A 26,347-nucleotide genomic window follows, 5' to 3' on the forward strand; every position below is an offset into this window, starting at 1 on the left:
AAAAACAATGCAGGGAATATTATGGGAACAGGAAGAAGAGAAAGGAGAGGCAACAACAGGTTTGCAGATAATTTTGCCAAGAGTTTAATGATATAATCTAAGACAATTTTAACTTAAAAATTCAAAATATATATTGACATTCAACAGTTAATATTTTTAAATGCTCATCCATTCTTTTAGCCCTTTATTAATCCTGACCACCAAAAAGTGATGGTAAAACATTATACTTATTCCCAACATAGTAGCATCACCACCCCCTCCCCACCACCACCATTGTTTTTGGCTGTGCCGTGTGGTATGCACGATCTTAGTTCCCTGACCAGGGATCAAACCCGATCCCCTGCACTGGATCACCAGGGAAGTCCTATAACCCAATATTTTTAATTTATCTTTTCTCAAGTCTTAAAAAAAACGAATGACCACATAAAATGCTAAAGATGACCAACAATGAGAAAAGCAAACTATGTCCCTGACAGCAGGACAGAGCAGCATGCTAATTGCTGAGACCATAGATTTCAGTATCAGATGACCATGGCTTTGACTTTGCCACTAACAGGCAGTTATTAAAGCCCTCCAAAGCTCAGTCTCCTCACTGAGTTGTTGCAACGATTAGAAGAAATCATGCATGTAAAGAAGTGGACATCATGGTTTATACACAGCAACGTTTCCAGTGGAGGGGGGAAAAAAATGACGAGCACAGAGCAGTGAACCATCAGGAAAGGTTCACCTTTAACTTTAAACACCTAATAGTACCCAGTTAATTTCAGCAAAAGCAAAGAAGACTGTCAGCAGATGGCTTTAGTCTGAAGCTAGCAGCGAAACACCTGGTAGGGACCATTTGCGACAACATGCCAAAATAAAAAGCCTCATAAATTTTAGATATGGGATAAATAACTTTCTACCTGCGGCTGTGTACCTAAAGGTTGCTTATTTCAATGTGCATTTCCAAATGTATATATAGGCTGTTTTCAACTTCTGCCAACATGTAACAAGTGACAAGGGCTTAATCATCAATACTTGGTTTTAAAAAATCATAAGAAGCAAGGGTCATTCAGAGTCCCCAACCATTCGTGGGCACTAAATTCTTCCCTAGAGTATCCTTATTATCTTTCTCTTCTTGGGAAAACACATCCTGAGACAAGAGGCAGAAACAGCAAGCTCTTCCTATAAACCACAGAACAAAAGTTTCCAAAAGTGGTCCAGTTTCCTTAAAGAGCCATTACTCTTTCCAAAGCCTGATGCTAACACACTTTGACAATCATACTAATTAGAAAAAGCTTTTTGTCAATTGTGGTCCTTAGCCAGATGGTTAATAGAGTATGCTTTTATCTTCAACATAAAGAGGTCTTTTTTTTTTAATTATGTTGTCAGATGTAATTATAGAAAACTGGGAACAAATGAGATTACGGGATCTATCCTAAGGGGCAACTTAACACAACGAAGCACTGTGTTCCCTTCTAGCAAATAAGGTCAGCTGGAGATGCTTTTCCTCCAATTTTAATGAACTGTGTTTTAAAACATGTTTTTATAAAAGCAACAACTACTCAGTGAAATCTACCTATAACTTAGTAAGTGGAAATTTAAACACTAAAAATAGGCTCTATTCCAGTCCAAACATGCTTAAATCTTTAAAATATGAAATATTACGAACATGTAAAACAAAATAGAAAATCATCCCCAAGATTTAACAGATTTAGTTTTGCCATATGTTGGTCCTTTAATGGACCAGAACTTGGTGGTCCGGAGTCGACGATGAGAAAGTGAAAGGAGGAAAGAGGTTAATATTCCCTGGGTTACGCAGCCAGCTTTCGCGCCCTAGGGAATCAGCCAGAAATAGAGAGATAAAGAGAAAGAGAGGAAGAGAAAGACAGACAGACACGGGGACCAAAGCTCTGATGGAGCAAAGGTGTTTTAATCAACATGGCGTGGGCATATATACTGTAGTTTCTTTCAGCAAAGATAAAGATTAAAATTCCAGACTTACAAAACACAAGGCGATCCCTATTAAAGAGAGAAGAGGGTACTTATCACCATAATGAGAAACTAACAAAGGAAATGCCTGGATTCCTCAGCCCCGGGAAAGGTGTGCCTCTCCTCCTAATTCCTGAATATTCAGGAATTAATAAGGGCCAGAGGGTTCCTGACAGATCCATAACAGCACATGGGAAGCCTCCTGTTAAATGCTTCCTGACAGCCACAATTTCTTCAGAGTGCTCTTTATTTTTCAAAAAACAAAACATTACAAGTAGAGCTAAACCCTATTCCAATCTCCATCATCTCTCCTTCCTTTGCACCCAAAAGTAACCACAGTTCTGAGCTTAATATATATTATTTCTGTGCCTGTTTCTGTACTTCTACTGTATTCATATGTATCAAAAAAACAGTACACACTAAGATGTTGTCTTAAAAGTTTACATAAGTTTTATGCAAATGTTAACATTACTATATGGAACATTTTGCTCCTTACTTTTTTATGTTTTTAGATTTTATGCTTTTTGCATTTAGGTTTATTGGTGTTCACACATGTAGGTGCAGTTACACGCTAATAAATGTGAAATGTAATTCATTTATTTTTTATTGAACTACAGTTGACTTGCCTTCTGCAGCAGCTCAGGGGTAAAAGAATCTGCCTGCAATGCAGGAGCCACAGGAGACGCAGGTGCAGTCTCGTCGGGAAGATCCCCTGGAAGAGGGCACGGGAACTCACTCCAGTATTCTTGCCTGGAGAATTCCAAGGACAGAGGAGCCTGGCAGGCTACAGCCCAGAGGGTTGCAAAGAGTTGGACATGACGGAAGTGACTTAGCATGCACACACAGTTGACTTATTATTAGTTTCAACATAATTCAACACAGTAACTTGATATTCTTATACATTAGACTCCATTCAAAATTATTATAAAATGTTGACTATATTCCTATGCTGTACATAACATCCTTGTAACTTATTTTATACCGAGTAGTCTGTACCATTCACCCTATTTTGCCCTGATCCTAGCCCCTCTCCCCTCTGATGACCACTAGCTTGTTCCCTGCATCTGTGAGTCTGTTTCTCTTTTGTCATATTTAGGTTCCACATACAAGTGAATACATACAGTATGTGTCTGTCTCTTATTTATTTCCTAAGCATAATACCACCCAGGTCCCTCCAGGCTATTTCAAATGGCGAAATTTCACTCCATTTTTATACAAGGAAAACAAAGCACTAATTCAAAAAGACACAGCCACCTGATGTTCACTGCAGCACTATTTATAATAGCCAAGTTATGCAAGCAACCTAAGTGTCCATCAAGAGTTGAATAGATAAAAAAGATGTGGTAGATAGATAGATATAGATGCAGTGGAATAATGCTCAGTGATTCATTCATTCTGAATGCTGAGGAGTATTCTGTTGACATCGTATATACCATTTTATCTTTTTCTTATTTCTCTTTTTCTCCTTCAAATCACTATTCCACAGAATATCTCTGTGCATGTACCCTTGTAAACATGTGCCAGGCTTCCCTAGGGGAGATATCAAGAAGTGAAGATGCAGGACTACATGGCACGCAAACATTTCCTTGAAAGTGAAAGTCGCTCAGTCATGTCTGACTTTTTGAGACCCCACGGAATATACAGTCATGAAATTCTCTAGGCCAGAATACTGGAGTGGTAGCCTTTCCCTTCTCCAGGGGATCTTCCCAACCCAGGAATCGAACCCAGGTCTCCTGCATTGCAGGCAGATTCTTCACCAACTGAGCTCTCAGGGCAATACTGCCATTCTGCTTTCTTGAGTTACTGTACCAACGTGGTGTTACTGGACGTCTTAATGGTTAGCCACTCTGATGCCATTGCCTGTTGTCTCACTGTAAGTTCATTTGTATTTACTTGATGCTAGGGAAGATGAGCATATTTTCATATGTATCAGGTTTGGGAACTGCTGGTTCATATCCTTCATGCACGTTTCATCATTTTCTTACTAATTTGTAGTATCACAAATATTTTTATGTATTTTGGGTACCAACCATTTGCAAATACGTGTGTAACATACGGGCTTCCCAGGCGGCACTAGTGGTAAAGGGCCCACCTGCCAATGCAGGAGATGTAAGAGATGCAGATTTGATCCTTGGGTGTTGCTTTTCTTCTTACATCTTTTCTTTATGATTATTGCTTTATACAAAGTCTTAATATTTTATCACTCATGTACAAGATAGGGGTTAAGCATACGGGTGACTGAGTCAGACTGCTCCGGTTCAAATCCTAACCCTCTCTCTTACTAGCCATGTGGCCTTGTATGAATTTACACCAAGTCACTCACTGTACCTGAATTTCTTCATCTATAAAAGAAGAATAACACTAGTTCCAATAGTTGTGAGAAATCAATGAATTAACACATATAAAGCACTAACAACAGTAGCTGGCATATAGTTAGCTCTCAACAAATATATTACAGTTATCATTATTCATATAATTATTTCAGCTATTCCCAGGTAGCGCAAGTGGTGAAGAACCCGCCTGCCAATGCAGGAGACATAAGAGACTTAGGTTCAATCCCTGGGTCAGGAAGACCCCTTGGAGGAGGGAATGGACGCCCACTCCACTATTCTTGCCTGGAGAAAACCAAGGACAGAGGAGCCTGATGGGCTACTATCCACTGGGTTGCAAAGAGTCGGACATGACTGAAGCAGCTTAGCATGCACGCATATGATATTTAGCATCAATTTGCCATGTTCCTTCAAAAACTCTACTGGGATTTTAAGTCATGTTAACATCTCACCAATTATACCTTACAATTTACAAAGGGGAAGTTTTATCTTTACAACCCAGGGATCGAAGGATTACCGCCTTAAACAACCGAGTGATCACCTATGCTATCACAAACAGTGGTCCAACCTGACATGTGCTTCCTGTCGTGTATGGCATCACCTATAAAGTATTCTTACGAAATGTACTTAACCTAAATTTAACCGGGCATTTAGACCTAACTCCCAATTTTCAGGAAATACCAGTGATAGGAACCAGTCAAACTACATAAAGAAACAAACCTAGAACGTGGAGTGTTCTAAAGAGACTGGCTGAACTCTTACAAGGTCACCGCCATGAGGATAAAAACGGCAACCTGTTGTGAATTAACAGACCAGAGATACACGACAGTCGGAAGTATACAGTTTGAAATGTACCTTGCATTGGACTCTAGTTTGGGGTGGGGGGTGGAATCTGTAAAAGTCATTTGCGGCATAACTGGGAAACTGGTTATTAGATCATATTATAGAACTACTGTACAATTTTCTTAGGTATAATAACAGTAGTGTGGTTGTGTAAGAGCGTGTCCTTATTTGGACACACACAAGGAGATACATATTAAAATACTTGATGTCTATAATTTAATTTCAAATGGCACAGCAAAAACAAACAAAGAGCACAGATGGTAAGTATACCAAAGTATGACACATATCAACAACTTTGAATTTAAGCACTATGTATATGGTGTTCCTTTTAGTATTCTTTCAAATTTCTGTATTTCGTTCCATTTCTGTGTTCTGCTTTTTTCCACAATAAAAAGTTGTAAAACATAAATTGTGTTAACTTCACAGATTGATTTGCAGAAAAGCATTATCTACACAGTATCTACAAACGGCAGGGCTTTCCATCTATTTCTGTCTTATTTTATGCCCTTCAATAAAGTTCCATAATTTTCCTTGCAAAGCCTTTTACATATTTGTTGGATTTCCTCAAGATACTTTAGAATTGTGATGCTTTTGAAAACAGTACCTTTTTGAAATTGCCCTGTAGATACTGACCGAGTGAACTGCCCAAATATTTTGATTTGTTTCAATACCTGCACTCCTTCTTGGACAGTAGAACTACCCGAAGCAATTCAAGTAAGCCAAACTCAAAATCTCTGCACAGCCCCCTCGTGACAAAGTCCATTCTTTAATGAGCCTCTGTCGTCACAACACTGCTCAGATCCAGTGCCTCTCCTATCCTCATTCCTATCACTCTTGCTTCTAGACCCTAATGGGTGTCCCTGCTTCCTTAACAACTCCCAAACTTACATGGTCAGATTAAACTACAAGAATCCTGACTATGCTGCGTTCTTCATCAAACTTCTCCAAGATCTCTCCAAACTGAATGAATACGGTAACTGTGGGAGGCAGACTAACCCCCACAAAGCTGTCTACATCCTAATTCCTGAGTGTATGAACAAGTTAGGTTCTATGGCAAAGGAAAATTAAGGATGCAGATGGAAATAGGGGTGCTAATTAGCTAATCTTTAAGCAGGGATGATCTTAAAAATCTTTAAATTCTGGATGATCCAGGTAAACACAACATAATTACAAGGGTTCTTGTGGAAGTGGAAGAGGGAGGCAGAGGAGCAGAGTCGGGGGAGCCATGACTCCAAAAGGATGGTGAGAGAGATGTCATACTGCTGACTGTGGAAGGGAAGGAGTGAGCCATGAGTTGAGGGATGTGGGTGGCCTCTGGAAGCTGGAGAAGGTGAGGAAAAGGACTCACCATGAGAGTCTCCAAAAAGGAGCAAGCCTTGTCAACATCCTAAGGTTGGCCCAGTAAGACCTGTTGGACTTGTAATCTATTGTAAGATGATACTACTGTAAGATAAGCATCAGTGTTATTTAAAGCCACAGAGTTTCTGGGAATGTGTTACAGCGGCAATAGAAAACTGATACAGCTGCTAGGAAGCTGCTGTGTGTGGCGCAGGAAGCTCAGCTCAGGGCTCTGTGAGGGCCGAGAGGGCTGGGATGAGGGTGGAGGTGCAAGGGAGGCTCCAGGGAGGGGATATGTGCATACACAGGGCTGACTCACTTCACTCAACAGCAGAAACTAGTGCAGCACTGTGAGGCAATTACACTCTAACCAATTAGTTGTGGGTCTTTTTTAAAAGAAAACTTGTGAAGTAATTAGCCTCCAACTAATAAAAAAATAAAAAATAAATAAAAATAAAAGAAAACTAATACAGACACTCAGATTCAGGGTGAGAAGTTACACTTTTGCCTAAAGGTATGTTCTTTTAAAAGGATTTATAATCTAGTTTATAATACTGTTGAAGGAAATAAGGAAAGGAGATTTATTATGCTGGCACAGATGAGTGGAATCAGTTCTTTACTTCCCATCTGACTCTCGGTCTTTGGGGGAAATGGCAACCCACTCCAGTACTCTTGCCTACAAAATCTCATGGACAGAGGAGCCTGGAGGGTTACAATCCATGGAGCCACAAAGAGTTGGACATGACTGAGTGACTGAGCCCACACACACACTTTCTGCAATTTCTGATTCTGTTGGTCAGAAGCTGGAAGAAAAGAGACATATGGTGCCCTGAACTTAACTCTATTTCTCAAAATTTTCACTCATTTGTTCCCCCTAAAACAAATATTCATCAGACACTTCGGTGACCTCAGTTTGTTTGGTTTATTAATAAAGACAGGAATTTAGTATTATAAAGAAGATTGCTACTCTTGAACCTCAAAGCCAAATACAGCATGTCAATCACTAGCATGGCTATTAGCACCTGGGGCAAAGCAGTTCTTTGCTGTGCTTGACCATTCCACAAACTACTGGACATTAAGCATCCCTGGCCCCTGCACACTAAAGGCCAGACGACCTCCCTTCCAGGCCCCCATGTCTCCTGACAACCAAACACACCCCACATACATTTCTAAATACCCTCGCTCTGGGTCAAGAACCACCCACATGGTGTTCATTAACAATGAATCTAATCTACTTACGGCAATTTGCCTGGCCTGTTCCTATAAAACTCACTAATGGTCTTACACACTATTCTGACAAAATCAGGCACGTTTAAGACAATACAGTTTATAAAGAAACACAATGAGATGATCAGTAAAAAGAATACATAATGGAAATAGACTGGAGATGTTCACTGGGTTAGGAAAATAAAAATAGCCATTGCTCAACATTTTACAAAACAGAAGATCTGTTGTTCAGTTCCTAAGTCGTGTGCTACTCTTTGTGACCCCCATGGACTGCAGCACACCAGGCTTACCTATCCTTCACTATCTCCCAAAGTTTGCTCAAACTCATGTCCAGTCGGTGATGCTATCTAACCATCTAATCCTCTGTTGCCCCTTTCTCCTCTCGCCCTCAATCTTTCCCAGCATCAGGGTCTTTTCTAGTGAGTCTGTTTTTCACACCAGGCGGCCAAAGAATTGGAGCTTCAGCTTCAGCATCAGTCCTTCCAATGAATATTCAGGACTGATTCACTTTAGGGTTGACTGGTTGGATCTCCTTGTAGTTCAAGGACTCTCAAGAGTCTCTTCCAGCACCACAGTTCAAAAGCATCAATTCTTTGGCACTCAGCCTTCTTTATGGTCCAACTCTCACATCTGTACATGACTACTGGAAAAACCATAGCTTTAACAATATGGACCTTTGTAAAACAAAGTGACGTCTCTGCTTTTTAACATGCTATCTAGGTTGGTCATAGCTTTCTTCTGAGGAACAAGTGTCTTTTAATTTCATGGCTGCGGTCATCATCTGCAGAGATTTTGGAGCCCAAGAAGAGAAAATCTGCAACTGTTTCCATTGTTTCCCCATCTACTTGCCAGGAAGTAATGAAACCAGATACCATGATCTTAGTTTTTTTTGAATGTTGAGTTTTAAGCCAGCTTTTTCACTCTCCTCTTTCACCTTCACCAAGAGGCTCTTTAGTGCCTTTTCTCTTTCTACCACTAGGGTACTATCATCTGCATACCTGAGGTTGTTGATGTATTTCCCATATCTCCCATGCTGGAAATCTTGATTCCAGCCTGCGATTCATCCAGCCTGGTATTTCACATAATGTACCCTGCATATAAGTTAAATAAGCAGTGTGACAACATATAGCCTTGATGTAATCTTTTATCAATTTTGAACCAGGCCACTGCTCCATGCCTGGTTCTAACTGTTGCTTCTTGACCTGCATACAGGTTTTTCAGGAGGCAGGTAAGGTGGTCTGCTATTTCCAACTCTTTAAGAATTTTCCACAGTTGTGATCCACAAGGTCAAAGGCTTTAGCACAGTCAATGAAGCACAAGTAGATGTTTTTCTGGAATTCCCTTGCTTTTTTTATGATCCAGTGGATTTTGACCATTTAATCTCTGGTTTCTCTGCCTTTTCTAAATCTAACTTGTACATTTAGAAGTTCTCAGTTCGCATTCTGCCGAAGCCTAGCTTGAAGGATTTTGAGCATAACCTTACTAACATGTGAAATGAGTGCAATTGTATGGTAGTTTGAACATTCTTTGGAATTGCCCTTCTTTGAAACCGGAATGAAAACAGAACTTTTCCAGTCCTGTGACCATTGTTGACTCTTCCAAATTTGCTGGCACATTGAGTGCAGCACTTTCACAGCATCACTTCGTAGGATTTGAAATAGGAGGTGATTTCATCACCTCCACTAGTTTTGTTCATAGTGATGCTTCCAAAGACCCACTTGACTTCACATTCCAGGATGTCCAGCTCTAGGTAAGTGACCACATCATCATGGTTATCTGGGTCATTAAGATAATTGTTATACAGTTCTTCTGTGTATTCTTGCCCCCTCCTCTTAATGTCTTCTGCTTCTGTTATGTCCTTGCTGTTTCAGTCCTTCGTTCATAGGGATACTTTCTAAGGCCCACTTGACTTCACATTCCAGGATGTCTGGCTCTAGGTGAGTGATCACACCATCGTGATTATCTGGGTCGTGAAGATCTTTTTTGTATAGTTCTTCTGTGTATTCTTGCCACCTCTTCTTAATATTTTCTGCTTCTGTTAGATCCATACCATTTCTGTCCTTTATTGAGCCCATCTTTACATGAAATGTTCCCTTGGTATCTCTCATTTTATTGAAGAGATCTCTACTCTTTCTCATTCTATTGTTTTTCTCTATTTCTTTGCATTGTTTACTTAAGAAGGCTTTTTTATCTCTCTTTGCTATTCTATGGAACTCTACAAATCCATAAATCTGTTGTTTAAATACCCCTTCCCAAGGTGACACTAACCGCATAAAGCAATCAGAGGCGTAGAGCTTTGTGAGAGCCTCAGACAGTCCTGACTATTTTCCAGGCCTATGACTGGGCCTGACTCCTCAGGCATCCACATAAGGCCTTACTCTCTGTTGCTCACCAACATACGCTTAAGGGACCATACAGAGTAGAGGACTTCTTGCTACTTAAAACTGTAAATATGTATTTCTCCTTTTAAAATAAAATCAGTGCTCTGCATTTACAATTTTGGTCATTATCTTGCTGGGAAACAAATTAATTTGTGAAGCCTGCTGTGAGGGGTCTGACCATATGCCATGACTCATTGGCTCAAAACCAACCTGAAAAGCCAAGAATATAAGATGAGCAGGTTTTACAAATTGCTCAGGAGATGCTCTTAGAAAAAAACAAAATAGCTCCTAACCCAACAGAAATGAACCAAGAAACAGTAACACATATAGTTTCCTCTATTGGCTTATTTCAAGCTGACATTGCTCAGCCATAGAGCATCTCAACTTAAATTCCTCTCCTCCCTCCAAAATATTTCCTCTAAACATCCTTCTCTAGAAGGTGACAAGAACAGATTGCTGGGAAAAAAAGGAAAAATATTCATTAAACCTCTGCATTTCCAATGCAAAGGTTTGATCCCTGGTGGGAGAACTATGATCCCACATGCGACACAGCACAGCCAAAAACAAAAAAATAACAATAACAAAAAAAAACAAGAAACAAGATTTTCAGCACAAAAGAGATGCAAATAACAATCTAAAGAAGCTTTTAAAAAAAGTATTTCTCATCAGCCCAAGAGAGGAGAAGAGCAGGAGGAAGAGGGGCCAGCAAGAAGGACTTACGGGACAGAAGTAGGTGTTCTCCACGATATGGCGAGCCACCACGCTGTTCTCGGCAGACAGAGACATGATGAAGAGCAGGGCATCCCGGGCCTGCTGGCCGACGCTCCCCTCCCGGTGAATGAAGGGGATCAGAAGAGAGAAGATGAGGAAGTTTGCAGCCCCTTGGTCCTCACTGGTGTGGAAGAAGAGCTCCAGGATGGATGGGTCTTTGGCAAGAATGGAACAGAGCTGATTGAGCAGGACTACCAGCTTCGCCTCCACAGTAGGGGTGGCTGTCCCCGAGCAGGAGCTCAGCAGCATCATCAGGGGCTTCAGAATGGGCTTGTGGTGCAGCAGAGGCTGGCGGGACTGGGTGATCAGCATCTCGTACATCTTGAGCTGCTCCATCTTCGTCTCATCGGTGAATTCCCGCCTCAGGCTCCAAAGGAATAGCTTCTCCATGATGTTCTCGGAGACCACGAACTCCAGGATGGGCCCCATGGCAGCACCCCTGGCCTGCTCTTCAATCAGCAGAAAGAGCATGTGCTCCACATAGTTCTGAACGGCACTGGCCTCGTCTGGAGGGACAGGCCCGTACTTTGCCTGGGTGTTCTTCAAGGGGTCATGCTTCTCTAAGATTTTCACAACCTGTAACCAAATCAAACATGCATCATCCATCTGATGTTTACCATAGCTTACAAAAACATACCGCTGCTGACTGTACCAAATCTTCATGGAAAGTACAAGAGCCACGACCCCCAACAAGATATATGTGAGCAACTGCTATACTCAAAATGGATAACCAACAAGGACCTACTGTATAGCACACGGAACCCTGCTCAGTGCCATGTGGCAGCCTGGATGGGGGCGGGGTGGGGGCGGGACTTAGGGGAGGACGGATACGTGTACATGTTCGGTTGGGTCCCTTCACTGTTCACCGGAAACTACAACATTGTCAATCGGCTACATCCCAATACAAAATAAAAAGTTTAAAGTTTGGGGGAAAAAAGATATGTGAGCCTTCTGCATCTCCCTCTCATGAGAATAAAATGAAGGGGTTAAAACCTACAGAAAGAAGATGTTTGAAGTTGTTCATTTAACATAGTTACACATGTTGGCAACCTAAATGTCAAAGAAAGTGATATGATTATGTAAATTAAGCTGCATACATTTCTGGGCCTATTATTATGAAGACTATTGAGCAAAATTTTAAAAAAAACAAAACTGTAAGTGATATGTTAAATGAAAAAGTAAGTTAACTGTATACAATTAGGCTCATCATGATCAACTACATCAAAAACATGAAAGTGAAAAAAGACTAAGAAAATACATAAAAATAGTAATAGCTGTTGTGTTCAAAGTAATGACAAGTTCTGAATTTTTTTTAAGCTGTCAAGAACATAATACGGCTTTTAAATTTTAAAATACATTAAATCAGCAGGACTACCGTTGTTCTCCTACAAATAGCACTGATTTGAAGCCTTCAGCCACAGAATGCAGCTCCTCACATGCCCCCGACAGCCCTCCCTGCCCTCCTGCATGGGCACCCTCCTCAGTAAAGCACGCATCATAGGAAGGAGGAGAGAAGACGGATGGCCCTGACACACGTACCTAGAAGGATCCCCTAACGCATGGCATATGTTGAAATTTTAAGCATGAAGAGTTTGAATGGTGTATTTTTTCAAGCCAGAAAAAAATTTTTGAGCTAACCAATTACAAAATAAATCCCTAAAGCACAGGGTTTCTGTTTGGGGTAATGAAAAAGTTCTCAAAGTAATAGTGATGGGTGCACAACACTATGAATGTAGTTAATGCCACTGACTAAAAATGATAAAGATGGCAGAGCTTGTTTTATATATTTATACGTACCACCAAAAAAGAAAAAAATTATTGAAATTAAAACATAAACAATCTCATGTGACAGTCTAGGTGTTTCTCTCCCTAACTGCTGGCCTTTTAACGCTTCCTACCTCTCTCCACCCATCAACACTTAACTTCTACTTTGGTACCTGAAAATTAAAATAATTTTATATCTCAGCTTCCATTAAACTTTATGACTTGGAATTTCTACGATAAACATCCATTCAATTCACTTCCTTTAAAATGTATACACATGTTAATTCTCAAGCATTTTACAATGACTTTAAGTTGTTCCTTTTTGCCTTTCTGAACCACACACTCTATGGAATATGTTTCACTTCGGTCTTACCCTCCTGGCCCAGTTCTAGGACATGCTGTTACGTGTTCTGGTATTTAGGTTATAGAATTTTTGCAAGTCACTGCGGAAACTGGCAAAAAAGAAGGCTACGTCAGCATGCATGAGCAATGAGGGAAATTTATTTCTCAGGGAAATGTCTAAGTCTTTCCCCTTTCTGAAACAGAGTAAAAGAACATTTATAGACTAGGCTAGTTATCCTTGTAGATGAATATATTTCTACAGAATCTGTAATCTCCATCGCTTCCATTATAAAATTAAAAATACTGCCAGGCTGATGCCGAAAACATTACCCCCAAAACCCTTGAGCTGATAGTTTCAATGAGGAAGGCTGTGGTTAGCAGTCACCCAGGACATGCACAGCTCGGGGACTTGTGGCCTAGGTCCTCCCAATGGCCATCCCCTCTTCTTGGCTGCATGGACTGCAGAGTGCCCCCCCAACATCCATGGACTCCTCCAGGACCCCTCACAAGCCTGAGGACCTCACTGTGAGAAACACTGGGGTCTGTTGTCCTCCTTTCCCTGGGTTCTGACCTTGACAAAGTCTCACAGTGTGGATCGCAGTACCACACTCGCCCAAAAGGGGGCACCACCTCGATACAGGATGCTCTCCAGCCCCAAAGCCCCCTTCAAAGCTCCACATTCTAAAGAGCAAATTAGCTCTATACTTATATTAATTTGATAATCTCAAAGTTCACATATTGAGTTTACTTATGAGAGCTATCTATACAGCAAGGCCTCGGGGTAGAAATGTAATTATACTTCTCATGTGTGCTTAGACTGTCTAAACTATCTGAAACTGGGCCTGTGCATTATACATTGATAGTGGCGTTGCAAATGAGCTCCATCTTTCTAGAAAACAATCTGGCAACATGTAACAGAAGCTATAAAGTTGTTCCTGCCCTTTGACTTGTTAATCTCACTTTGGGGAAAATGCCTCAAGGAAACAACACAAAGATAATTTGTTTTAAAATGTTTACACCAGCTATGTTTTCAGTAATGAAAAATAAAAATATTATTGACCCAAATGGTCAAGAATAAGAGAGTTACAATCACAATGTTACATCACTATATACTAATGCTATTAAAAATAAATACGAAATGAATCATATCACTACATGCCAATATATAAGGAGAAATAATTTAAGTTAAAAACTAAATATATTGACAAATAGACCCATAGTTAGAAATGAGTTTGAAGATATAATGAGACTATAAGGTTAATTAGTTCTTCTTTCCTATAAATTGATCTAATTTCATAATATAAGTAAAAATAAAAACAAAGTAATTTTGTCCTTATGTCTAAAAAAAGGACCAAACACTGAGTTAAAAAAGTAATTAACGGAAACTCCTAACCAGTATAAATTTTCATATATGCATATGTGTTTATTCTATATGCATGCCTTCAAATATTTTTAAATATCTACATGTATATATGTAAATATAGAGCAAAACTATTTACATGATCACAAACCACACTTCTCTCATGGGTTAATCTTCATTTATATTATTTATTCCAAGATACTCCCCTGCAAACAGACCTACTTTTGGTGGGGAGGGGGTCACGAAAAACCCAAAAAAGAGAACTGAAATTTTTATACAGAATGTAAATTACATAGCAGCTTCTACATTGAAACCTCTCTCTGTATCCCCTATACAGAAGCTCTTCTACACCACCTTCTGGGTTCATGGGCAGAGAAACACGAGAACAGAGCTGTGATAACCCCACAAAGCAAGAAAAGGCTTGTTGGGCCCTTGACTCATTCCCCAGTCTGGCCTGGAGGCTTTACTGCCCGAAAGACTGGTGAGTTGCAGCCAGGCCTGTGAGTCACGGAAACAGGACGCTCAGCAAAGTGCTGATTCTGCCTGTGCTGCCACTCATCCTTAACCTCCCTCTCCGAGGTGTCAGCACGCTCCGGGCCACCTCCCTTTCTCTTTCAGGCAGACACACCCTTGACCTGCTTTTACAAGTGGGCTCTGCGGGCCCACACCCTGCGCCTGGTTCCCACACTGATGGGCAGTGCCTCCGAAGCTTCCCGGCCAGACCACAACGGGCACTGAAACGCCAGAAGCCAGGAGTTCTGATGCCCCAAGTCAGCCATCCAGGGGGGTCAGAGCCCTTTCGGGTTCTGTCAGCTGATTCCTGATGTGACCCTGACTTTTCAGTTTTTCCCTTATGTGCCCTCTTCTCACATCACTCCCACCAAACTCCAACATCCCTGGGCCCCCGATTTCTGCTTGCTGACAGTTTCACTCATCTACTGCGGATCCCTGCTGCTCACAGTGGCCTGACCCACTCCCCTGATTACCCTCTTACACTCTCCACCTTGCCTCCAACCCCCCAGCCCTGGCTCTTTCTCAGCCATATGTGCTTAGTCTCAAGGATTCAGTTTAGGGGACGAAAACACAATTATGGGGGCGGAGAGATCCAAGTAGGAAAATATACTTTGCAAACATTTCCTTTACTAATCAAGTTCACTTTGTTACACAGCTTCCCTTGTGACTCAGCTGGTAAAGAATCCACCTGCAACGCAGGAGACCTAGGTTTGATCCCTGGGTTGGGAAGATCCCCTGGAGAAGGGAAAGGCTACTCACTCCAGTGTTCTGGCCTGGAGAATTCCATGGGGTCGCAAAGAGTCGGACACGACTGAGCAACTTTCACTTTCACTTTTGTTAGGCCAAATACCACTGAACAAACCTAATCAACCCCTGATAAAGCCCATGCTCACTATATTAGCTAGCTAAGATCAGATACAGCGCTGTAAATAGTTTTCCAATTACAGCCAGGCATCTGTTGATCTACCAACTGTAACATAGACAGGCTTTTGTACATACACTATATATACACACGTGCACACATATAAATATGGAGTCATTTACATATTTGCATAAAAATTACATATATGTGCAAATTCACATATATTAAATTTACATGTATGTAAATTTACATATATAAATTTAATATATATAAGTTATATATATTACATTACATGTATAATGTAAATATAATAAAAATATATATGTAAATTTATGTACATAAGGATATAAATACAAAAGGATCAAAAGCCCAAATCATGTATCACAATTCTAAAAAGAAACAAATACACAAAAAATCAACAGTGTGAGCAACGGCATACAAATTATCATCTGACCAACATAGCTAAATTTTTAACCTAACTTCAAAGTTATTTGACCTGTAAATATGATGATTATTAGAGCTCAGTAAGATGAACAAATAGCATATTTCTTTCTTTAAGGAATATCAGCTACTCCTATCCTTAGCTTTAATGATGGCTCCTATGCTTCAGTGAAAATGGGTCTGAATTTCAAATATGCACAAATTCTAAATAGGAAGCTCAAATGCTTTCAGAATGAAAGATATACATAAATCACATAATCTCATCACATGTGACAAATTCTTCATGATAAAAATCAATGTTTCTCTGACAGGATTAGCTTTGACTCCACTTTACTATCATTCTATATCTTATATACACTCAGGTATCAATAGATGACTATTCATGCTACTTTGGTTAGAGACTAGTTATTCCAAGAAAGTCACATGAATACAACCCATACTTCCAAACCCTTTGGAATGCTAACTTAAAGTGGCATTGTGGAAAAAAAACAAGTTACTAAGCAACATTTTCCATCACATAGAAGGAGGACAGGATTTAGTGATCTTAAAGCCAAATTCCATTTAATGTACCAAATTACAACAAAAGCAAATTTCCATTCAGTCCTTGTTTATTACCTTAGCAGCTATGTCCTGCAATTTGGATATTTCTTACACACCTATTCCCATGGGAGACCTTTACACAATCATTTCTTCTTATAGTAAGGTAACAGCCTTATAATATATGTGTACTTGCAGAACTTGGTTAACATCGGCTTCAATTCCAAACTACAGAGATGTGTCTAAATCTAGAATTAAACAGGATAAAACAGAAACTATATCTATATACCATACCTCCTTGGGACCAGAGTAGTACAGTAATCACTATAATGCAGAAACATGGCAGGAGGATCAACCAATAAGATAATATGTAAACTAACCCTTAAGTTGCTGCTGCTAAGTCACTTCAGTCGTGTCCGACTCTGTGCGACCCCATAGACAGCAGCCCACCAGGCTCCCCCATACCTGGGATTCTCCAGGCAAGAACATTGGAGTGGGTTGCCATTTCCTTCTCCAATGTGTGAAAGTGAAAAGTGAAAGTGAAAGTGAAGTCGTGTCCGACTCTTAGCGACCCCATGAACTGTAGCCCACCAGGCTCCTCCATCCATGGGATTTTCCAGGCAAGAGTACTGGAGTGGAATGCCATTGCCTTCTCCAACCCTTAAGTTAGGTATACATAATTTTTTTTCTAAAGTTTCAGTATTAGGGGAGAGACTTAAGAGTAATGATCTGTGTAATAATGTTCCAGAGACCCCTGTAATCCCAAGCACAGCAAAAACAGACTTATCACCAAGCATACAGCAGGAGAGCTTCTGAGATTTCAACAAATTCAACAACGTTAGAGTCTAACAGAGGCACAATTCAATGCCTTGGCCCTCTTTGGAAGCATAGCCTTTGTTCTGCTTTACTTTCTACTGTCAAGTCTAGAGCTACTTGGAAAGCTGAGGAGAGAGACATATAATTTTTAAATATTAACAAATATTACTTTACTAAGAAAGATATTGAGAAGACTGATCACAGAGTCCTTTAACATTTTGCAGTCTTTCATCTCTTAAAGACTTCACATAATTTCCCTCTGTTATTTAGTCTATGACGAGGCACAGACCAGAAGAGTGAAGATGAACAGAGCAAGAGAATGAATTTCACAGGGAACAGACTGAAATTCCCCAGCTGTGAAATCAGGGAATGCTGACCTCAAAGCCATCTTCAACTATGATCTCTGTGCTTCTTCAGTGGAGTCAGGCTACTTGGGCCTCTGTGCAGGTTACCATATTTAGGACATATTATCTATTCTTCATTATGATAGGAAGACAGTTCACTTCATCAAGCCAGATTCAGTTTTTTTCTCAGCCCCATCCCCTCCAAGAAGAAACTGGCTACTAAATCCACTAGTGTTTCTCTATCATCACCATTACACTATCTGAGCTCTGATATGCTCTTAGCTTAAAAAATTATATAACAGCTTATTTTCTGGAGGCTGAGAGTAGTAAGGAGAAGCTCTGCACTATTAAGAAGCACACAGAAGTGTGCATTTCTCATTTCTAATTGAGTTTGTTTAACCTCTGGTCTCTTGGTTTTAAGAGCAGACATCATTTAGTATATGACTAATTCAATACGTGAAAGGAAAGGGTAGAGAAAGAATAGGGCAAAGGCCATAAAGCTTTACAAATAAAAACGTGCCATTAAGAAGAACAGCGGGGAGGGCGTTAGTTCATACGGCAATACAGTTGGATAGTTCATTATCTGATGGACCACTGCTTCTTACGCCTTTCTCTCTCTTCCATTCAGTAGAAGCAAAGGCAAGAGATAAAAACAATAATCTGCTAGACTATATGTTCTTCTAGACTACTATAAAAACTAAACATATTCTGACTCTTTCTCTCTGAAGTCTAAAGATCTTACCGGTGGCAAATTATAGCAAATGTTTTCATACTGGTGTCTGTTTTCCAAGTCTCTTAACTCTTCTAAAGTTATATTTCATATTTCCTGTCTTTCAGCTCAATAATTTACTAAACATCTACATCTACATATGCCTACAATATTCTTGGCACTGTTTTGTGAACTACAAATAAGTGGTTTCTGATCATGAGGAGCTTGTAATGAGACTGGGAAGAAGATATTATACAGGTGCTTTTCATAAAAGGGGGTGGGTGTGACTATGAAAGAACACCCAAGATGCTGCAGGAGCCCAGAGCGGGAGCACGAAAGAGGGCGGAGGAGGCTTCCTGGAGGAAACAATGTTCCAAACGGGGCCTGCAGAAGAAGGCACTAACCAGAGGGAGGTATAGCCCAGGCAGAAAGAAGGGGAAGTGCCTGAACCAGAGAGGCAGGGAACAGCATGAGGTGTGATGCCAGGAGAAGGAGTGGCTAGGAACTCCAAGCAATTCTGTGTTGTTGGAGATTAAATGAGAGAGGAGGAGGGAAAGACGCCATGACATAAAGAACCCTATCTCCCAGCTTGGCATGTAGGTGGCCAGCAGCCACTGAAGTGTCCAATTCTAGGAATGCCCTGGACGGACCTGGGATTTAGATTCATTGCCCTGGCTACCGTGGCAGAAAACGACATTTCAGAAGATGACAGGATGTATAGGCCAGAGGCTACTTCCTACAGCCTGGATTCTCCAGTGTCCCTTACTCTGGATGTCCACCATAGAACTATCCCGAGGATGCCCTGAGGTCACTGGGCCCTGGAACCAGTTAGGAAACTCAAGTGCACCAGTGGCACTCAAGGGCTCTCCTTTGGTGACCCCTGTGAATCACAGACAGCCTTGGATGATGGGTGGTTGTATAACTTGCATTCCCTGACAGATTGGAAAGTGTCGGTGGGTAAGTGGATACCCCTGAAGTAGAAGGTCTGAAGTAGAAGCTCCTAGTAAACAGGAGAACAGAATATGTCAGATATATGTTAGTTATGATGAATTATTTCTGGAACTCTCTTGCTTTTTTGATGATCCAGCAGATGTTGGCAATTTGATCTCTGGCTCCTCTGCCCTTTCTAAAACCAGCTTGAACATCTGGAAGGTCACAGTTCACGTATTGCTGAAGACTGGCTTAGAGAATTTTGAGCATTACTTTACTAGCATGTGAGATGAGTGCAAGTGTGTGGTACTTTGAACATTCTTTGGCATTGCCTTTCTTAGGGACTGGAATGAAAACTGACCTTATCCAGTCCTGTGACCATGGCTGAGTTTTCCAAATTTGCTGGCATAGTGAGTGCAGCACCTTCAGAGCATCATCTTTCAGGATTTGAAATAGCTCAACTGGAATTCCATCATCTCCACTAGCTTTGTTCATAGTGATGTTTTCCAAGGCCCACTTGACTTCACATTCCAGGATGTCTGCCTCTAGGTGAGTGATCACACCATCATGATTATCTGGGTCGTGAAGACCTTTTTTGTACAGTTCTTCTGTGTATTCTTGCCACCTCTTCTTAACATCTTCTGCTTCTGTTAGGTCCATACCATTTCTGTCCTTTATCGAACCCATCTTTGCATGAAATGTTCCCTTGGTATCTCTAATTTTCTTGACGAGATCTCTAGTCTTTCCCATTCTGCTGTTTTCCTGTTTCTTTGCATTGATCGCTGAGGAAGGCTTTCTTATCTCTCCTTGCTGTTCTTTGGAACTCTGCATTCAAATGGGAATATCTTTCCTTTTCTCCTTTGCTTTTCGCTTCTCTTCATTTCACAGCTATTTGTGAGGCCTCCTCAGACAACCACTTTGTCTTTTTGCATTTCTTTTCCATGGGGATGGTCTTGATCCCTGTCCCCTGAACAATGTCACGAACCTCTGTCCAGAGTTCATCAGGCACTCTATCAGATCTAGTCCCTTAAATCTATTTCTCACTTCCACTGTATAGTCATAAGGGATTTGATTTAGGTCATACCTGAATGGTCTCGTGGTTTTCCCTTTTTCTTCAATTTCAGTCTGAATTTGGCAATAAGGAGTTCATGATCTGAGCCACGGACAGCTCCTGGTCTTGTTTTTGCTGACTATATAGAGCTTCTCCATCTTTGGCTGCAAAGGATATAATCAGTCTGATTTCGGTGTCGATCATCTGGTGATGTCCATGTGTAGAGTCTTTTCTTGTGTTGTTGGAAAGACAGAAAGACATCTATTTCTGCTTTACTGACTATGCCAAAGCCTTCGACTGTGTGGATCACAATAAACTGTGGAAAATTCTGAAAGACATGGGAATACCAGACCACCTGACCTACCTCTTGAGAAACCCATATGCCGGTCAGGAAGCAACAGTTAGAACTGGACATGGAACAACAGACTGGTTCCAAATAGGAGAAGGAGTACATCAAGGCTGTATATTGTCACCCTGCTTATTTAACTTACATGCAGAGTACATCATGAGAAACGCTGGGCCGGAAGAAGCACAAGCTGGAATCAAGATTGCTGGGAGAAATATCAATAACCTCAGATATGCAGATGACACCACCCTTATGGCAGAAAGTGAAGAGGAACTAAAAAGCCTCTTGATGAAAGTAAAAGAGGAGAGTAAAAAAGTTGGCTTAAAGCTCAACATTCAGAAAACTAAGATCATGGCATCTGGTCCCATCACCTCATGGGAAATAGATGGGGAAACAGTGGAAACAGTGTCAGACTTTATTTTTGGGGGCTCCAAAATCACTGCAGATGGTGACTGCAGCCTTGAAATTAAAAGATGCTTACTCCTTGGAAGGAAAGTTATGACCAACCTAGACGACATATTAAAAAGCAGAGACATTACTTTGCCAACAAAAGTCCATCTAGTCAAGGCTATGGTTTTTCCAGTGGTCATGTATGGATGTGAGAGTTGGACTGTGAAGAAAGCTGAGCACAGAAGAATTGATGCTTTTGAACTACGGTGTTGGAAAAGACTCTTGAGAGTCCCTTGGACTGCAAAGAGATCCAACCAGTCCATCCTAAAGGAGATCAGTCCTGGGTGTTCATTGGAAGGACTGATGCTGAAGTTGAAACTCCAATATTTTGGCCACCTGATGCGAATAGTTGACTCATTGGAAAAGACCCTGATGCTGGGACTGACTGGAGGCAGGTGGAGAAGGAGATGACAGAGGATGAGATGGCTGGATGGCATCACCGACTCGATGGACATGAGTTTGAGTAAACTCCGGGAGTTGGTGATGGACAGGGAGGCCTGGCGTGCTGCGATTCATGGCGTCGCAAAGAGTTGGACACGAGTGAGCGACTGAACTGAACTATGATGAATTTGTACTGAAGTATCCTAAACAGAACTTTGGACACCACTGACTTTTGCTCACCTCATCTTCCCTAATCTAACATCTGCAAAAGCATGGTACTTGCTGGCTAATGGAACACTCCAGAGAACAGAATGTTCACACCATTCTATCTGTATCACATTTCCTACCAGCCTTACAGGTTTCCCTGGGTTGCCTCAGGGGAACCTGGGGGCTACATCACACTAGTCGCAGGAGTTTATGTCAGATTGCCGCTCATTTCCCAGTGCTCTGCAACTGCTCTTCATCTGAATCAGTCTCCAGCCTGAACAACTCACAGCAAAGCGTTAGCATGAAACTCCAAAAACAATAAATAAACAGCATTTATTTTTATCAACTGAAAGTCTCATTCCTTATCTCAAACTTAGCACCACAGCTCTGCCTTGCCCTGATTTCCTCACCATTCCTTTTAAACCATTGAAAAAAGCCAAAGCTGATCATTTGCTCCTAATACCCCTCCCTTCAGAAAGGAAAAAAAATATTCTTATCCTTTCTATCATCAAAACCTTTTCCCACAGTCAAGCTAACAAAATCTCACTTCCTGGATGCCACAGGCCATTTCCATCCAATAGTCCCTTCCCTTAGTTCCTATGATCAGTATTATTCATTTTATAATAATGTATCTCATGATGTCATCTAAACTAGCTTAACAGTTCTTTAAAAGCCTAGGCTGGTGGTCGACAATACAGTGGAGAAGTAGGTCAATAAGATGGTGGAGTACATCTCTCCCCATGGATGCATCGAGAATACATCTTCAGATGCAGAATTTCTCACCGAGCAAAAGGTGAATACTAGCAAGAGTCCCTGACCACCCTAAAGGAATATACCTATCCATGAAAAACTCGGTAGGACAAAGGAAGGAAGGAAGAAGGAGGATGAGAGAGAGCAGGACCAATCTGCAGCCAGGGATGGGGGAGCTGAAGCAGGGGGGCAATCCCTGAATCCAGGACATTTGGTTGGAACAGAAGAGAAGCATCTGAAGCCATCAGAGAGTAAAGCAGCCAATGTGTGACCGTCTCAGTGCAGTGAGAACCACACAGTTGATCCATGCCGGGGCCCTACATACCCCGGACAGGGATGGGAATCCACCAGAAGGCGCAGCGGCTGGGAGCTGGAGAATGGGGATTGGAGGGCAATCCGGGGGCGAGGGCTGCTGTTGACTGCGGGGCCGGAAAGGACGGGAGAAAAGAAATCCACGGCGGGGAGTGCCTTTGGAGGAACACCGGGCAGCCATGAAGATAAGGCGCTACTGCTGAGTCACACGCAGAGGGAGGAGCCATCGCTGAAGCCTCTCTCTCCACACGCAGCTGACCAATGGAGAAAGACTCCAGAGAGCGTAGTCCTGGGAGTGCCTGCTGGGCTGAGCCACAGAGAAGGACCCCAGCCAGGGCTGCCCTTGGAGTGCCTGCTGGGCTGAGCGACACATAAGGACCCCAGCCAGGGCTGCCCTTGGACTGCCTGCTGGGCTGAGCGACACAGAAGGACCCCAGCCAGGGCTGCCCTTGGAGTGCCTGCTGGGCTGCGCGACACAGAAGGACCAGCTAGGCAGGTCCTTTGAGCAGCAGCTGCCAAGAGCTAGAAAAGAATCCTAATAAAACCATATGTCCTGCACCCGTGGCCTCTGGCTTCCCTGTGCACCGGGCATGGCCAGGGTCCCCGCGATCCAAGTCGCCACACCACCTCTAACTGGTCCTCACTGGGCAGACCAAAGTTCTCTAGGGCAGCCTCAGGAGCAAACTCCTGTGGGTGACCCACATGTGAGGGAGGGATGAAGCCACAGTTGAGCTCCAGGGGTGGACTGCCTAAGGAAGAGGATCAGACTCTTTCCACTAGCTGTACAAGTTACAGATTAAATCCACGTCATCAACTAGGTAGACTCTGTTGATGGAATATACAAAAGGACAACGACTGTTCCCACAAAAGAAAAAGCTCTGGCTCTGGCAGCTGTGGACAATGGAGGCAAGCACATGCAGGAGTGGGGTCAGATTAGAGTCTGAGCTGACCCCACAGAAGGTGCAGAGATGAGCCCTCCCCAGTGCTGGAAGGCTTCCTAGGGAGGCAGAGGTGGACTGTGACTCACAGCAGCAGAAAGAACGCTGACAGCTGAGATCTGAGAAAAATATTATTCTTATTTTGATTCATTCTGTAGTTGATTCTAGATGTTCTTCACTTTCTTTTTCCTCCGTTGTTGTGGTTGTTCTTTTTATTATTATTATCTCTATTTAGGCTATTGGAAACTTTTTAATAACATTTTTAAAATTTCTTTTATATATTTCTACTTTGGCTTTCTATGGATTTGTATGAGGTTTGTTTGGGGGCGTTCTTTTCTTATTGTTGCTTGTTTTTCAATTGCTAAGTTGTATCCAACTCTTTGTGACCCCATGGACTGTACCCACCTGGCTCCTCTGTCCATGGGATTTCCCAGGCAAGAATACTGGAGTGGGTTGCCATTTCCTTCTCCAGGGGATCTTCCTGACTCAGAGATTGAACCTGCATCTCCTGCTTGACAGATGGATTCTCTACCACTGAGCCACCTGGGAAGCCGTTTCTGATTGTAGTTTTTCTTTAATATATGTAGACCTTCTTTTACATATTTCTATTTACCTTTGCTTTCCTATTTTTTTCTTTTTTTTCCCACCACGTTTGTTTGTTTGCTTTCTTTGCTTTATTCCTCATTTGGCACTCTGCTTTGGTCTTGCTTTCTGTTTTGTGTTTTAGTTAGTTTTGTTTTGTTGTTGTTATTTTTAATTGGTTGATATCATTTTTGGTTTCCTTTACTCACCGATCACCCTCTTGTACCTCATTTTCTTTAGACTGTTTTGCTTTCGTTTGTGTGTGTGTGTCTGTGCATGTTCATTTGTTTTTGTTTCTCTTTGTCTGAATTTGCTTTTACCGTTTGTTTCAGCTTCATTTTTTTGCTTCTTGGGGAAGGGTTTTGGTGTTTAGTTGGCTTGGGGGGGTTCTTTTTGGGGTTTTGGTGTTTTGGGCTTTTTTTTTTTTTAGTCTTCTCAGGGTTTGTTTGTTTGCTTGTTTGTTTTAATACCCTTTATTGCCAAAACAGTTTGTGGGATCTTGGTTCCAGAAGTCGGGCCTGAGTCTCTGGAGGGGATGTCTGAGTCCAGGACACTAGACTGCCAGAGAACTCCTGACCCCAGGGAATATTAATCAGTGAGACTCCCAAGAAGGTCTCCACCTGAATCCAAGACCCAGCACCACCCAACTGTCTGCAGTGCCCAGCTCTGGACGCCTCACCCAGACAACAGCAAGACAAGAACATAAACATAAACATAAGCAGAGAGGCTGCCCACAGACACCCCAAACACACCACCTCAAACAACCCTGTCCGCCTGAGGGAAAAACTCATCCCCTCCCACTAGAATGCAAGTCCCTCCCAACATGAAGCCTACACAAGCCACTGGACCAACCTCATCCACCAGGGGCAGAGACCAAAAGCAAGAAGAACTATGACCCCATAGCCTGGGGAAAAGAAACCCAAAACAGTCAGTTAGATAAAATGAAAAGACAGAGAAATACTATGCAGATGAAGAACAACGAAAAACTCACAAGACAAAATATACAAAGAGAAAACAGGCAAACTACCTGAAAAAGAATTCAGAGTAATGACAGTAAAGATACAAAAATCTCAATAATACAAGGGAGAAAACCTAAGAATCATATAATACATTTAAAAAGGGCCTAAAAGAAACAGAATAAACAAACAGTGACAAACAACACAATTACTGAATTTACAAATATTCTAGAAGAAATAAATAGCAGAATAATTGAGGCTGAAAAATGGGTAAGTGAGCTGGAAGAGAAAATAGTGGAAATAACTGCTGAAGAGCAGGATAAAGAAAAAAGAATGAAAAAACTTGAGGATAATTGCAGAGACCTCTGGGGTAATATTAACTGCAGCAACATTTGAATTATAGGAGTTCCAGAAGAAAAAGAGAAAAGTAAAGGGTCTGAGAAATTTTTTGAAGAAATTATAGTCAAAAACTTCCTATCATGGAAAAGGAAATAATCAAGCCCAAGAAGCACAGAGAATCCCATACAGAATAAACCCAAGGAGAAACATGCTAAGACACATATAATTCAAACTAACAAAATTAAACACAAAGAAAAAATATTAAAAGCAGCAAGGGAAAAGCAACAAGTAACATACAAGGGGAACCCCATAAAATTAACAGTTGGTATTTCAGAAGAAAGTCTGCAGGCCAGTAGGGAGTGACAGGATATATTTGAAGTGATGAAAGGGAAATAACTCAATCAAGATTACTCTGTCCAGCAAGGATCTCTTTCAAAATCAATGAAGAAATCAAACACTTTACAGAAAAGCTAAAGTTAAGAGAATTCAGCACCACAGTGGTCATGTACGGATGTGAGAGCTGGACTATACAGAAAGCTGAGCACTGAAGAATTGA

At 41.5% G+C, this 26,347-nt stretch overlaps 1 protein-coding gene across 4 annotated transcripts in view; it reads right to left on the minus strand.

Moving 5' to 3' along the window:
• FHIP1A (FHF complex subunit HOOK interacting protein 1A) overlaps positions 1 to 26,347 on the minus strand; it is a 288,999-nt gene that overhangs the window by 78,415 nt on the left and 184,237 nt on the right. For 3 of the 4 annotated variants that reach the window (XM_043484596.1, XM_043484579.1, XM_043484588.1), the window contains one exon: positions 10,811 to 11,437. In XM_043484596.1, the coding sequence (XP_043340531.1) occupies positions 10,811 to 11,437 (627 nt within the window). Of the gene's footprint in view, positions 1 to 10,810; positions 11,438 to 22,989; positions 23,270 to 26,347 lie in introns of those variants that run through there. The other variant, XM_043484572.1, reaches the window with a different exon arrangement.

This window comes from Cervus canadensis, chromosome 1 (assembly GCF_019320065.1).
Source record: "Cervus canadensis isolate Bull #8, Minnesota chromosome 1, ASM1932006v1, whole genome shotgun sequence".
Classification (NCBI taxonomy): domain Eukaryota; kingdom Metazoa; phylum Chordata; class Mammalia; order Artiodactyla; family Cervidae; genus Cervus; species Cervus canadensis.